Below are 13,051 nucleotides of genomic sequence, written 5' to 3'. Positions count from 1 at the left end.
TGATCTTTTTATGGCAACATGATGACATCAGTCTGTTAAGGTGTCACTGTGATGTTGTCAAATTGAAAAAATAAAAAGTGTGTTGTACAGCTGTTTCCATGCCTGTTAATATTATACTAAATATGTTTTCTTGAAAATTCCTTTCAAGGTGAACTTTGACCTTAGGCGCTAACAATACAGGTCAGGGTGAAACGATTATTACCGGTAATGTTCCCCAAGCCTAGTGTATTGTTGTTACGTTTTAAGGCAATCTATAAAAAAAAAATGTGGATAAAGGGGTTTTACTGACTTTCACATTTGCTGTGACTTTGACCCGATTTTCACCAGAATTAGCTCAGCTGAAGCTGTTATTGGTATCTATAAGCACACAATATTTCAATACGATATCTTGAAAACTGTGGATGTTAGACAGACAAACAATCAAGCAGAATATTTAAATAAACAAAAGTCCAAAAACTGTGGATTAAATGACACATACAATGTAACTATACAGTAGCACAATGTTGCCTAAACTGTACAAGTCATAGGAAATTTACAAGATAATAAACTGTCTGATGATGTCATTATGAAGAATAGCATAGGTAAACAAAACAATATAAACAGTGACGTAAATTCACAGCAAGCCTCAGACGTGTTTAAAGGTTTCCTGCACACAAACACGCCTGACAAAAAACATGGAAAGAAAAAAAAATCACACCACCGTCTCTGAGTCAATCACATCTCTGCTTCCTTTCCACTGGTTTTTCACTCCGACCACCAGCACAGAGCACTCGGGTGTTACTTCAGTCTATCATAGACGGCTGTGACAGAAAGAACAAGGAAAAGGAAAATTTCCTCATCAGTGATGAAGCTTCTACTGTTCCACATAGTTCCATTCTGACTCCAAGGTTGTCAGAGTACATAAACAATGAAGGGGGGTGTTTTCATACCTTTGGCAGTTAAATTTGCATCTGACATCAGCAGCAGGACGTAATCACCTTCATGTGCGTCTCTCAGTGGTCGATTCTCTGCAGCTCGGTGGTGTTGCTGTGTCTGCTGTGCAGCTCGGGTGAGTCTAAGCTTTAAAATTTGTTTACTGTGATTCATTGGGGAGAAACGAGGACCTCAGAGTCCATCCAGCTCAGAGACTCTGACAGCTGTGAGATGAGATAAGTCCTGCTCTGAGTTTTTTAGAGGACAGAATAAAGATTTCAGTGAGTCTGTGAGCTTTTAAGGTGGACTTTTGAAGGCAGGATCTTTTGTTGTATTTATCCTACTCAGACCTGTTTTCAGTTCCCACTACTGAGACTTGTATCTGAGACTTGATCCCAGGTGTGGATCTCAGTGTGGAGCTCAGACCTCCAATCACAGCCACTGGGTTTGGAGTGGCTGTGATTGGAGGTCTGAAATGGTTCAGTTTGTATCCATTTCAGTGATGATAATGTTGTTACTGTTTGAGCGGTCTGCATGATTCAGTAGTTATAGTTATATTTCCTGAATGTACACAGTTCAGCTGAAGAAAGTATACAAGGCATGTACAGCAATGTACAGAGTGAAGAATAACTGGAGCCTTTCTGCAGATCTTTGTAATCAACATGAACATAAATCCCATAAACATATAGACAAGTCAGTTAGTGAAGCTGTAGGGAACACCGGCTCCCTTGATGCCTCCTGTGTGCATTTCAACCCTCAGTGGCATCAAATAATACACCCTAAAAAATTATTCAGGGGCTTAGTAAATATCATTATAATTCTAAGTTAGATGACCTTGATTAAATCTTTGAAAATCACAAAAGTGTTATCTTGAGTTGAAAATACTGAAAAGAATGCTTAAATTTTCAACACCAGTTTTTGAGTTGAACTGAGCTCTTTTGTTCAAGTTTATTTAAAAGAAAAAAATTCTGTATTTGAAACACAGGGTGCATTATTTAAATCTACTCAATATATCTCATAGAAAGTACTCAAAATAACTGAGACACTGGTATTCATATTTATCATTGTCTTTAACTTTAATTATTAATGGTTCAAAATCAATATAATTTTGTCCCCCAATACTAACTTAAAACTTTGAGTAAGACTAATGACCTTTGGCATGTACCGCGCGCGAGGAGCATGGCCTCATGGGAGATTTTCTGCACGTTGAACGAGACAGACACACATCCACTGCAGACTTGGTAACGTTTTCAGGTAAGTGACCAATTCTTACATTAGCTGTCTTTATCCACACCGTTCTTTTATAACATGTTCTGAAGAAAGCGTTTGTCATGGTGGCTCACTTTTCGCAGCGTGTTTGTGCACGTTAATTTAAGTTTTCAACCCGTCTTCCAGTAAAGGCGGCGGGAAACCGCACCCTTTTATCCTTTTACGTTCTGAGTCGCTATCTGCGTTCCGGGTAATTTGACCGGAATGTCCCGGTACCAGCGACCTGACCGTTTAATCGGGGGCATTTTAGGAACCACGTGAAAGCAGGTGTGCTCAGACATTTCTAGAAAATGGCCCTGTTGAGTCGCGGTGCGGGAGCTGCGGTAGTCACGCGGCCTGACTCACTCTGTCAGGTTGTTCAGGAGATGAACAGACGTCATCAATGGCTTTGGTAACTAAGAAGACCTGCCCGTGGAACAGTTCATAGCAGCAACCATGCTGCTTAGCTTTCTTGTTCTATGTGGGGTCTTTCAGAGCATATAAGACGCTGTTTTCAGCTTTGTCCCAAACAGGGCCAGTTTTTGAGAGAACGCTGAGAGGACCGCCCGGGTCAGCAGATTACCTCATCCAGGGCCGGTCCAAAGTACTGTGGGGCCTTAAGTAAATTTAGACTCGGGGCCCTACTTCCTTTCAGATCCCAGAAAATAATGAAAAAAAAAAAAGCTTTGGTCCTTTGGGTCAAGCCAAAAGTACCATTATTTCCAGTATAGTTACTCCCAATTTACATAAATAAATGTTTATTTCAATCCAAGCTAAAATTTCTTATAAGAGATTGATGTTATGGCAGATTACTCAGTGACATGTTTTGTAATGATAAAGTTTTGATTTGTATTTTTTCAGCACCATCTTCACCACCAGGAGAAAAAAAATCTGCATCAACTACAAAGTAAAGCAGGTAATTTTACTCAGAGGACTTGATGTGTTAAATTTTGGAATGATATGATATTGTTTTATACAAGCTGAGTAGTGGATGGTGATACCACCTAAATATTTATACTGGTTTTGTGGTGGGTCATACAAATGCCAAAAATTTTTCAGTTCGGTAAATATATTGATGTGTTCATGGTCTGTCATCTAGTGTCACCATACTATCTTTTTATTTATACAGCGTGGTGATGTGATTCAGATTATTTCAATGTGGTTAAGTATTGTACTTTGTTCCATGTTGACTTATTTGTAAGTTGTATCCTCCACCTGAATTGGTAGTGAGTATTGGTTATTCAATCAGTTAATCATACAAAAACTGTGTAAATATGGTTATACACCATTCTGTCATCTTCATACTGTGAGACATATTTTCTCACAATTTTTTAGGTCACAGGTGATGAGATGGCAGTGTAAACTTTGCAAACATGAGGAGTCATCAAAAGTGTCACTACTCAAACATTATCGAGTGAAACATGGTACATTTGGTCATGGCTATTCCATACCCTGTCTTCATTTGAATTGTCCTTGCTCTTTTAACTGAATGAGGAATGAGGAATCTGAATCAAAACCAGAATGGTTCTAATCAAAACCATTCCCAAGCCTAGGGAACAATGAATGCTAGTAATTTCCGTTCACTTAACTTGTTTTAGGCTAAGCTAATGTAACCTGACTGAAGAATGACTGGGCTGATTGCAAAGTGCCTTTGTCTCACTTATCTAACTCTGGAGCACATAACGACAGACTAGATTTTACTGAAGAGTAAAGAGTGAAGAGTAATTTAATATTTTTATGAAACGTTGGTTACGTATTGTAACCCCAGATTCTATGAGTATAGGCGCAGCCCTTTAAGTGGGTATTCCCCTTGTGCGCGCAGCACTGAAGTATTTTAGTCCACGCCCACCTGCTGTGTGGGCCTCACCCTGGTCTAGTATAAGTTACGGTGAGACCAGGAAATCGGCTCTACCGTTTTTCTTCACCCAGCCAGAAGATGTCCAGCGAGACCATCCGTCTGTGTCCATCCTGCCAGACCGGCTACATCATATCGTATGACCGACATGCCGTCTGCGTGGGCTGCCTCGGTCCTCACCATGCGGACCTCGCCCTCACACCTTAATCCTATTGCTGTTCCTGTTAGCTCCTCCCGCCAGAGGAAAAGCAGCGGAGGTCAGCCTTTTTCAAGGCTGATGCTGAGGAGGCGTTCCCGCTAAGAGAGAGGTACTCGCTGGAAGAAGCCATCGAGTTCTTCGATAGTGGGCCGGAATTGGATGATTCCACCCACCGTGAGGAAAACAGCAGTGGTGGCAGCTCCACTGCCTCCGAGCTGGGCAGCCTGGCGACAGAAGGGAGGCGGATGAGCGGACGCTCATCCACCCCTGGCCTTCACATGTCGGCGAGGACGCCGCTCCCAGTTGTTGGTGCGCTGCTCCTGGATCTGCCTGGCATCATCCAGGAGGCAGCTGGTGAGAAGGAACTTCCCGTCCCTCAGCCTGCTCCACCCCCATCGGATGATCTGGAGGGAAGGTATGGCTCCGTTGCCCAGATCCCATCTGGCCTCAGTTCCCGGCGGTGATGACCTACCTCTCTGAGGCAGCAGCAGAGCCAGTGAAGATTAGAGCGCCGGTCTCTACCTAGGGCTTCACAGAGGGCTTCACAGACTGGAGTTTTCCGCCTGTTCCCCCTCTAGAGCCGAGCCTCGCTTCAGTTTTCGGCACCAAAATGACCAAGGTCGTTGGACAGCGACCGGCCCATCCCGCCAAACTTGACCAGCTGATAGCAAGGTTCACTGATCGCGCACATCAATGCACTGTTCAGTCAGCTGCAGTGACTAACAACACTGCCTTGCTAGCGTTTGTCATCTCCAGGAAGGTGGAGGAAGCAGAGCTGCCAGAGGAGCTGAAAGGCTTTCTCTGTAAAGCCGCTGACGCGATTCTGAATATGTGCGCCACTTCAGCAGTGTGTTCCTCTCGCATCGCTGCCTGGCAGACGATGGTTCAGAGGGCAACCTGGCTCCGCCTCTTCCCTCCAAGATTATACAATCTCACAGGGAAATAGTGCAAGCAATTCATAACATAAAATTTAGAAGCTTAGTGGAAGATAATACTTTATGTTAAGGCTTTAGTCTGCATACTGAACAACTCCACTTATATGGATTTATGTCTGGATGAGTAAATTAATCTTTTGCATGTTAGAAAATAAGGTCCAGGTTGCAAAAAATGGTAGTTCCACTTAAAGATTTTTTTTTTTGATTGAATCAGAATTTTGGCCTTCAGATTTTTTTGTCCTTGGTTTTTTGTCCTCTCCCATCCAGGTCAGTGCAGAGTTTCATAGGATCACGACCCTGAACCTTGAACCAAAGTTCATGTCATCGTTGGACTTGTATTCATCCAAACTCCTGTCCTTGTTTCAAGCCAAGAAAGGTGCTGCTGGACAACGCCACAGGGCACAGTTAAACCTTCTGCTTCAGGTAAGGAAGATTGCATTTTCTAACCACAAAAACGTTCCAACACAGCACTGAAGAGGCCCTTCCACTAAAAACGGCTTTTCTTAGGTTTCTGTTCAATATTTTAGCTCCACAGGTGTTCTTACCTTGATGGTGGGTGTGAAAACAGGTCAACAACAGAAAAAAATTGTTATGTTTAAGCTAGAAATGGTAAGTCATGTTTTAAATGTGCAAATTTTGCCTCAGTTGAGACTTCCTGTTTTACAGAGTGGAAATTCCATCGAGAAAAAACGAGAAGTCATCATCAGATGTCTCATTGACCATCTGGGAGAGGATCCAAGTGCCTTAATCAAAACCTTTGAGGTTGGTGCAATAAATCTGTTTTAGGAATATTAGTAGTTTATTTTAGCTTGTGAGATCATAGAAAAGTTTTAAGATACTGTTCTAAAGAAAAAAAAAAAACACTTCAAAGCATACAAAAGAATAGCATTTGCTCAAAGATTTTGGAGCACAGTGTCCACATATTATGAGTACCGGTAATGTCATACAAATGAAACTTTTTGTTTCAATGTTTGGAAATATGTGAGCTGAAAACAGTTCTTTCTCTTTTTAAAGGACGGTGCTGATGCTGTCTTTGTTGAAGAGGCTTTGGCTGAGGAGGTGATGAAGATTTACCTGCTGCAGAATCAAGACAGGTCAGGCGAACCTACTGATGTGGGTATTGTTATTGAAGGCGTTACTGTTCTGGGCAAACTTGGGAATCTGAGCAAAGCCTGTTGCTATCTTTTGGGACTGTGCTATGCTCTGGATCTGAAATACCCCAAGAATTTCACATGCACATTTGAAGCATTTCAAAAAGTGTTCATGGAGCTGGATCCAGGAAACCTTTGTGTCAAGGTTCAAAGACTGAAAAATGACCTCTGTTCATTGTAGACAAAATTTCACAGGGCTGTTCTTAAAGTGTTAGACTTGTTAAGTGACATGTAATGCTCATCAAAAGGTTCAGTTGCGACATTACATTGTGTTGACATTCCTGTTCATAAATAATGTTTGTACCATAAACTGTGTTTGTATGTGTGTATTAACTTTTCCAGATTCACATTAAGGTGAACATACAGAAGAGAGTATCTTCTGTATGTTTGTTTTTTTTTTTTCGCAATCCTTTTTGAAACCTTTTTATTTAAATTATGGATGTTTTTTGGTCACTCTTTAGTTATAATCTTCCCAATTTTTTGGACTCAAAATAAGATGTTCAAAAACTATGTCACAGTGCAAAATTTCTTTTTTTTTTTTTTCAGGATTTATATTTTTTTGGGATCTTAATTTTATTTTTGTCATTTGACCTTTTCTGAAAAGGTAAAGCACTGCGTTCACTTGAGCCACTTTTATTCTTTGTATGGCAGGTACATTTTTCTTGTTGTTAGCATCAATATGCCAGTTTTACAGAGTTTTTTATCAAGCATGCCAATTTGGATGCAATTTTATTATATAAGGCTGTTGTGACTGAAATTTTATCCAAGTTTTATCCACTGAATGTAGAACAGATTTCAGCTCACTGTGTTCAGAGAAGGAATCTGCTAAATGTGTGATTCACAAAAAAGCTGTTTAAAATAAATCATTGTGAACAATGTTGAACTGATGTGGTTCTTTTTTCCTGTGTGTGTGTGTGTGTGTGTGTGTGTGTGTGTGTGTGTGTGTGTGTGTGTACACACACACACACACACACACTTAATTGTAATTAACGTTTTTGCTTAAGTTAACTTAAAAATATTAAGTAAATTGAACCATTATTTAAAAACAAATAATTGTAATGGTGTAGGTTAAATGTGCCAAGCATTTCAGCATTTCCTAATTAATATTTTATGTAGTTTTAACTTTTGGTTACTGTTGTTTTAACTTACATTTTCAAGTGTATTTACTCAATTTTGTATGTTACTGTAACATCTTTAATTGTTCATAACAACTTATTCCATTTTAGTTGGATTTACTCAATTAATAAGGTGTATTTAAGAGATGTGATTGTTTTTGCATTTACTCATTATTTTTGAGTGTAAAAGTGTTGCACCAAATATTTAAGTAATTATCAGTTTTAGTTCTTAGAGTGTATTACTGCAGTTATTTTTTTCCCCGTTTTTTGTAAAATGATACATTTAAAAGCTATATTATTAACATCAATCATTATATTTTAGCACTAAAAATGTAAATTAGATTAAAGAGCTTGTGCATGCTGGTGGGTGGTCGTCTGACACACTGGTTAAGGACATTACATCAGAAATAGACTAGGAGTGTAGACGGTTGGTGCTACAGACAAACATATTTCTTGGTTCCACATTGCTTCCTGTCATTACTCCACATTAAGAGACAGTTTGTAGTGTAGTGTGGACACAGGGATGGTTTAAATATAACTGCCTCCATCAAACTGTGTCCCCCGTCTATTTTAAAAACCAATTTTAGGATATTATCAGGAAGTTGGCTGTTTATTGCTTTATACATATTTTTGGAGTTAAAAATGAATTGGTGAGTGAATTTAAGTGTTTTTTTATTTTTAAGAATCATTCATTATGATCTCTCTAACCAAAGTTTTGGATTTTCCTTATTGTCCTTTTTTGTAACATAGATAATGATGATAGAGAGATTTTATAAATACTGCTCCAAAGCCACACTATCCAGTTCTTACTGGTGGATCTCGAGATGTTTACAGGACAGATGCGATCATCTCCCCAGCAGGTTCTGGGTCTACCCCAGGGTCTCGTCCATTTGGGTTTGCCCAGAACAAAATCTAACAAAACCACCTCACCTGTCTGCTTTCAATGCACAGAATGTGCGAGATTGAGGTTTCCAGATTGTTTTATCAAGAATGTCTTCATGTTTACAAACCCTGTGAAACTGGCCTCTCTGCACATTTAGAGAAATTCAAGAGGGTTTGCTGAGTTCTTCACTTTGCACACAGTGAGCTAAAGCACAGAGCTGTGGTGAAGCTGTGCACAGGTAACCTGTAACTCACCTGTCCTGTCGTCCTGCAGCCAGCAGCCAGTCTGTGAGGACCGACTTTATCGGTGGTGAGGTCCTGCTGCCCTGCGTCTACTCTGAAAAGCTGTCCGAGCCGGTCACTGCCTTCTGGAGGGACAAGGATGACAAAGTTGTGTTGGACATCATCGAAAGCAAAGAGCATAAAATAGATCCAAAGTTTAAAGGTCGTGTGGTCAGCTTCCCAGACCAATACAAGACTGGAAACCTCTCCATCCTCATAAAGGGCCTGAGGGCGGACAACGCCGGCCCGTATGATTGCAACATCCCCAAAGTGGACTATCAGACCAAGATGACTCTGAAGGTCACAGGTCAGTTTGGCAGCACGAGCACTTCATTAGGAACACCTCAGTGTTTGTGCAGCAGCAGCAGAAAAGGATAAGCTGCAGTGATTAGTGAGTAGAAATGGATGGATGAAGGTCAGACAGTCAGGACAGGTTTCCTTTTTAAGTCTGATTTACTGCAGAAACTGTTCACAGTAAGTGTCGATGAAGCCTCAAGCTCACAAAGAGTTGACTGCTGCACAAAAAGCCTCCTTATGAATCCACTCCCCCTCCCACTAAATGCACAGTGGAGGGGTTAATCAGCAGCATATTTAAGACTATCCCACAGAAACTGTTCTGGCTCTTTTGTAACCATATGTAGAAAAAATAGACATTAGATCCTATTTGAAGACATAGCAGCAGGCAAATGTGGAAGGTGGACAAACGTTAACAGATTAAATTTTCATGAGTGGAACCAAATGATCCTTTAGCAGGTGTGGGTGTTTTGTATGATTGTTGTTCAGTTTGTGATCAAACTCAGTCTGCTTAAAGATGTTTTCTTGCTTGTTTTTGTTTGTTTCTGATCGATCCGATCATCAGTCGATCAGTATTTGAGTGTGAGGTTCAGCTAAAGAGCTGCAGTAGTGTTAAAAGCAGAGTGAAAAAACAGGAAACATCTGAACTAATGGTCAAAGGATGTGTTTTTTTTACTGTGTTAGCACCAGACAGAGATCGCACTGCGGGTGATCTGCTGTGATCTGCAAGCTGTACAGAAACAAAGTAGCTGAATGTTTCTATTTTTTTACATCAGCAGCAGCAATGTTTCAGAGATTCCTATATGAATGCCCATAATTTTCAGATTTAGGCTTCCTTCCTTAAAATCAAACAACTTAGTGTTTCTTTATGTTCAGTTCTTATTAAACTGATGATTGGTTTTTTTGTGTTGCAGTGAAACCTGCTGTTAAAATAACGACTCCACATCCTGAGCCTCCTACGACTCGTGGTGCAGCAGTGACGACCTCCAAACACCACCTTTCTCTCCTCTCTGCCCCTCTGCTTGTGCTCTTCAAGGCTGGCAGCCTGAGCACCTTATAAACAATCGTTAAGCTTCACTTGGTTTAGAATAGAAGTAGAAACATCCTTTATTTTCCCTCATTGGGCCAATTCCGGTAGGACTTTTTGTTTACCTACATATTTTACATTTAAGCGGTCTTTATGGGAGCTCAAATATGCAAACCTCAGATGTGTGTGAAACTTTAAAGGTGGCACAAAGAGCTGAACCAATTTATAAGAGGGGAAAACTTGACTGATTTTAAGGGTTTTTTTTGTTATCAAACCAAAACAAGACACTTGAAGCTATTTTGACATTTTTTGCTCATATCAGTTAATCCAAATGTTGTATTGCTTCCATTGTCACTGATTTACTTCACTTTGTGTGTTCTCGCAACTTTTATACCTTAGATTTTATCTGTCAGTATTTTATATGGTTTATTAGCTTGTTTAATTTTTACAGTTTCCTAATATTTATTTTTAGAATGTAGTTGTAAAGTAGTAACAAGAAACAGTGTTTATTACTTAGTACTAATAATATTTGGCTTTTGCGTTCTGTAAAAGTGGAAAATGTAGGGGAAAAAAAACTCTCCCTCTTTTGTTTTTATTCATTTTTTTCTGTTTTCAACAATGAATCATTCACCTTTACTTCTTTCATTGTGTTGTTAGCAAATAGTTCTAAAATTCAGCTAGAGCTTTTCTTTAAAACACACGTTAGGATGATTTAAAGTCTTTTGAACACAACCCAAACTTTACAGGTACTAACTGTAATGGGAGTGAAAGTATTTAAATGTGTCAGAAGGTCTTAATCAAAAGTTTAAGTTAATTGTTTTTCTTTAATTTAATACTTACGGATGTCATTAAAATCTTTCTCAGTGACTTTTCAGACATCTGATTTCTTTACGTTATAAAAACAAAAGTGACGCAGTTGAAATCTCACCAGAGATCACACTGAGCTGAAGTTTAAGCTTTCAGCCTCGTGGTGCCATCATGTGATCATATCAAAACCAAACACAACAAACATGTACGAGATGCTTTTTTTAATTGGTGTTCTGGAGGATTATCGCCATCTGCTGGATCCTGTAAGAAACAACTCTGACCTGTGAGAGATTAATAACAGATCAGTGGTCTTTAGAGTCTTCTTCTTCTGTTCTCATTGAGCATCACTTTGGCCTTCATAACAAAGCAAGTCGCTGTTACACCCCAGTCCATTTATTTAAGAGAAAAACCAAGAAATAATATTGATATTTCTCATGTGTACATATTTCTACTAAATATGTTTCAGTTTTTCTGTTAGTTTTTTGCTCCAAATACATACATCCTGATGTCTTTGGACAACTGATCTGGCAGTAGCATAGGCACACTTAAAATTTCTTCGGAAATTTTCGCTTTCTAGATAGCGAAAATTTACAAAGCTTTCACTTTCACTCCACATTAAATGTAATTATATGATTTATTTATTACATTTAATGTGGAGTGAAAGTGTGCTTTGTCTCTAGGGGCCACCATAAAAGTATTTAGTCTTTAAATAAAGAAAGAGTCCAGCTCAGTCTGTGTTCGAGGCCTCGCTCCTATCAAGGATTCAGTAGGAGGAAGATGAGGAGCGTGAGGCTGGTGGTGAGATGAAGGTAACCTGCCATGAAGCTGGAGTCTGCAGATGAAGGTCCTGGAGTCCTCTGAGCTTCAGACACGCAGTGATCTGCATCAGGAGCAAAGAGCAGAGGAGCTCAGAGGGACACGACAACAAAGCTGTGAACATGCTCAGAGAGGAGGAGGAGGAGCTAACCTGACACAGTGAGCTGGATAGTCTCCTTGAGCTTCAGCTGTGGGATGAAGCAGGTGTAGCTGCGGCTGTCTGACAGCTGCAGGTGCTTCAGGAGGATGGAGAAGTTTCCCTGGTTACAGGTGTGAGGAAAGCTCTGCACTCGCCCTCTGAACAGGTGATGCTGGAAGCGAACATAAGGGCTGCTGAGGATGATGTCCAGCACAGTCCGGTCCTCTCTGTCCCTCCAGAAAACACCGACTTTGTGAGGCAGGCGCCGCAGCTCGGGGCAGACGCACTGCAGCAGGACTTCACCTCCAACCGGGGCGCACACATGCACCACACTGCTCACTGACAGACACACAAACACAACAGCAAGCATCGAGACCATGCTGAGGGAGGTTACCTGACACGTAATCTCAGAAAAACGTAACGTGGGGTCGACACAGACCTTAATGGATGAGTGACATGGAAGGTTATAGTGTAGCGTTAAAAGGGGTTTCGTATGTTACAACGTAGATTTCCCACACCAGCTTAGATCACACTTAAATCAGCTGAGAGACATAATCTCTCCAGTGTGTCTTGGATCTGCACTACAGACTTTGCAAAGGAGGACATACCTGAAAAATCTCGTCTAGGAGGAGTCAGAGCAGCATCCAGTCGGATGCCTGAACAAAGTCAACTGCCTCCCTTTGATGTGGAGGAGCGGCAGCTCTACCTTGAGACCCTCTGATGATTAGGTTATCTTTCACCCACAGCTCTCTCTTCACCACGATGACCCAGTACTTCAGACTCCACGCTAATCCATCCGCTAATCTCCCGTTCCTCTCTGAACCAAGATACTAAACTCCTCTCCTGCTTTAGTATCATGTGACGTCACACAGACGCACCAACATCACCAAACGTCACCAAAACCAATGACGAGTAAAGACAGTGAGTAACGAAGGCTTCAGGAGAAACATCAGCACACTGGAGAAAAGAGAGAGTGGAAAAACAGAGTGGATAAACCTGCACTGCATTTAAAACACAACAGAGACAAAGCCTACCCATCTGTCTTATCAGTAATTGCAATCTGATTACTGGACTCTACATAGCTGCGTTGAATTTAAAGTCTTCCTGTTTGATGAAAGAACAGATGGATACTCACCTGTGTGTGAGACGATGAAGACGAGGCAGGTGACTGCAGCTCTGTGGACACACAGATGATTACAGCACACCTGAGTCAGACTCTCATCACAGCTCAGAGGTGTGTTTGTAGGTTTACTTTGAAAGGTCTGAACTGTGAGCAGACCACATGTTAAATATTTTACTTTGAAAGGATTCTCAGACTTGCAGCTTCCTCTGTGGGGTCACTGAACGTCTGTGTTAAGAATAGTGATGGTAAATTTGATTCTTTTTACT

The 13,051-nt window shown here is 40.6% G+C and overlaps 1 protein-coding gene and 1 long non-coding RNA gene across 3 annotated transcripts; one reads left to right on the top strand and one right to left on the bottom strand.

Moving 5' to 3' along the window:
* Positions 1-1,981: 1,981 nt before the first annotated feature.
* LOC113016990 (uncharacterized) lies at positions 1,982-6,635 on the top strand. Of its 2 annotated transcripts, XM_026160240.1 has the most exons (5): positions 1,992-2,572; positions 3,022-3,076; positions 5,417-5,572; positions 5,816-5,911; positions 6,164-6,635. In XM_026160240.1, exons 1-5 carry the CDS (start codon positions 2,472-2,474, stop codon positions 6,479-6,481), a joined length of 726 nt encoding a protein of 241 aa, XP_026016025.1. In that variant the 5' UTR covers positions 1,992-2,471; the 3' UTR covers positions 6,482-6,635. The 2 variants fall into 2 exon arrangements, 1 of the variants encoding a protein (XP_026016025.1); XR_003271346.1 differs by having other exon boundaries at positions 1,982-2,166; positions 5,417-5,911.
* A 4,741-nt stretch (positions 6,636-11,376) lies between these two features.
* LOC113016714 (uncharacterized) lies at positions 11,377-12,837 on the bottom strand. The gene is made up of 4 exons (XR_003271292.1): positions 12,798-12,837; positions 12,271-12,619; positions 11,675-12,001; positions 11,377-11,587 (listed from the first exon to the last, which is right to left on the bottom strand). It is a non-coding gene; the product is annotated as an uncharacterized LOC113016714 (long non-coding RNA).
* Positions 12,838-13,051: the final 214 nt, after the last annotated feature.

The sequence above is a fragment of the Astatotilapia calliptera genome, chromosome 23 (assembly GCF_900246225.1).
Source record: "Astatotilapia calliptera chromosome 23, fAstCal1.2, whole genome shotgun sequence".
NCBI lineage: Eukaryota > Metazoa > Chordata > Actinopteri > Cichliformes > Cichlidae > Astatotilapia > Astatotilapia calliptera.
Note: the sequence above shows the minus strand (reverse complement) of the source record. Positions and strands in the feature narration are given on the sequence as shown.

Bases quoted from the DNA above. Each gene is read 5' to 3' on its own strand.
- LOC113016990 (XM_026160240.1), top strand. From the start codon at position 2,472: ATGGCCCTGTTGAGTCGCGGTGCGGGAGCTGCGGTAGTCACGCGGCCT. The intron at 2,573-3,021 runs GTAACTAAGAAG...GTATTTTTTCAG, and splicing joins AGACGTCATCAATGGCTTTG to CACCATCTTCACCACCAGGA. The intron at 5,912-6,163 runs GTTGGTGCAATA...CTCTTTTTAAAG, and splicing joins CCTTAATCAAAACCTTTGAG to GACGGTGCTGATGCTGTCTT.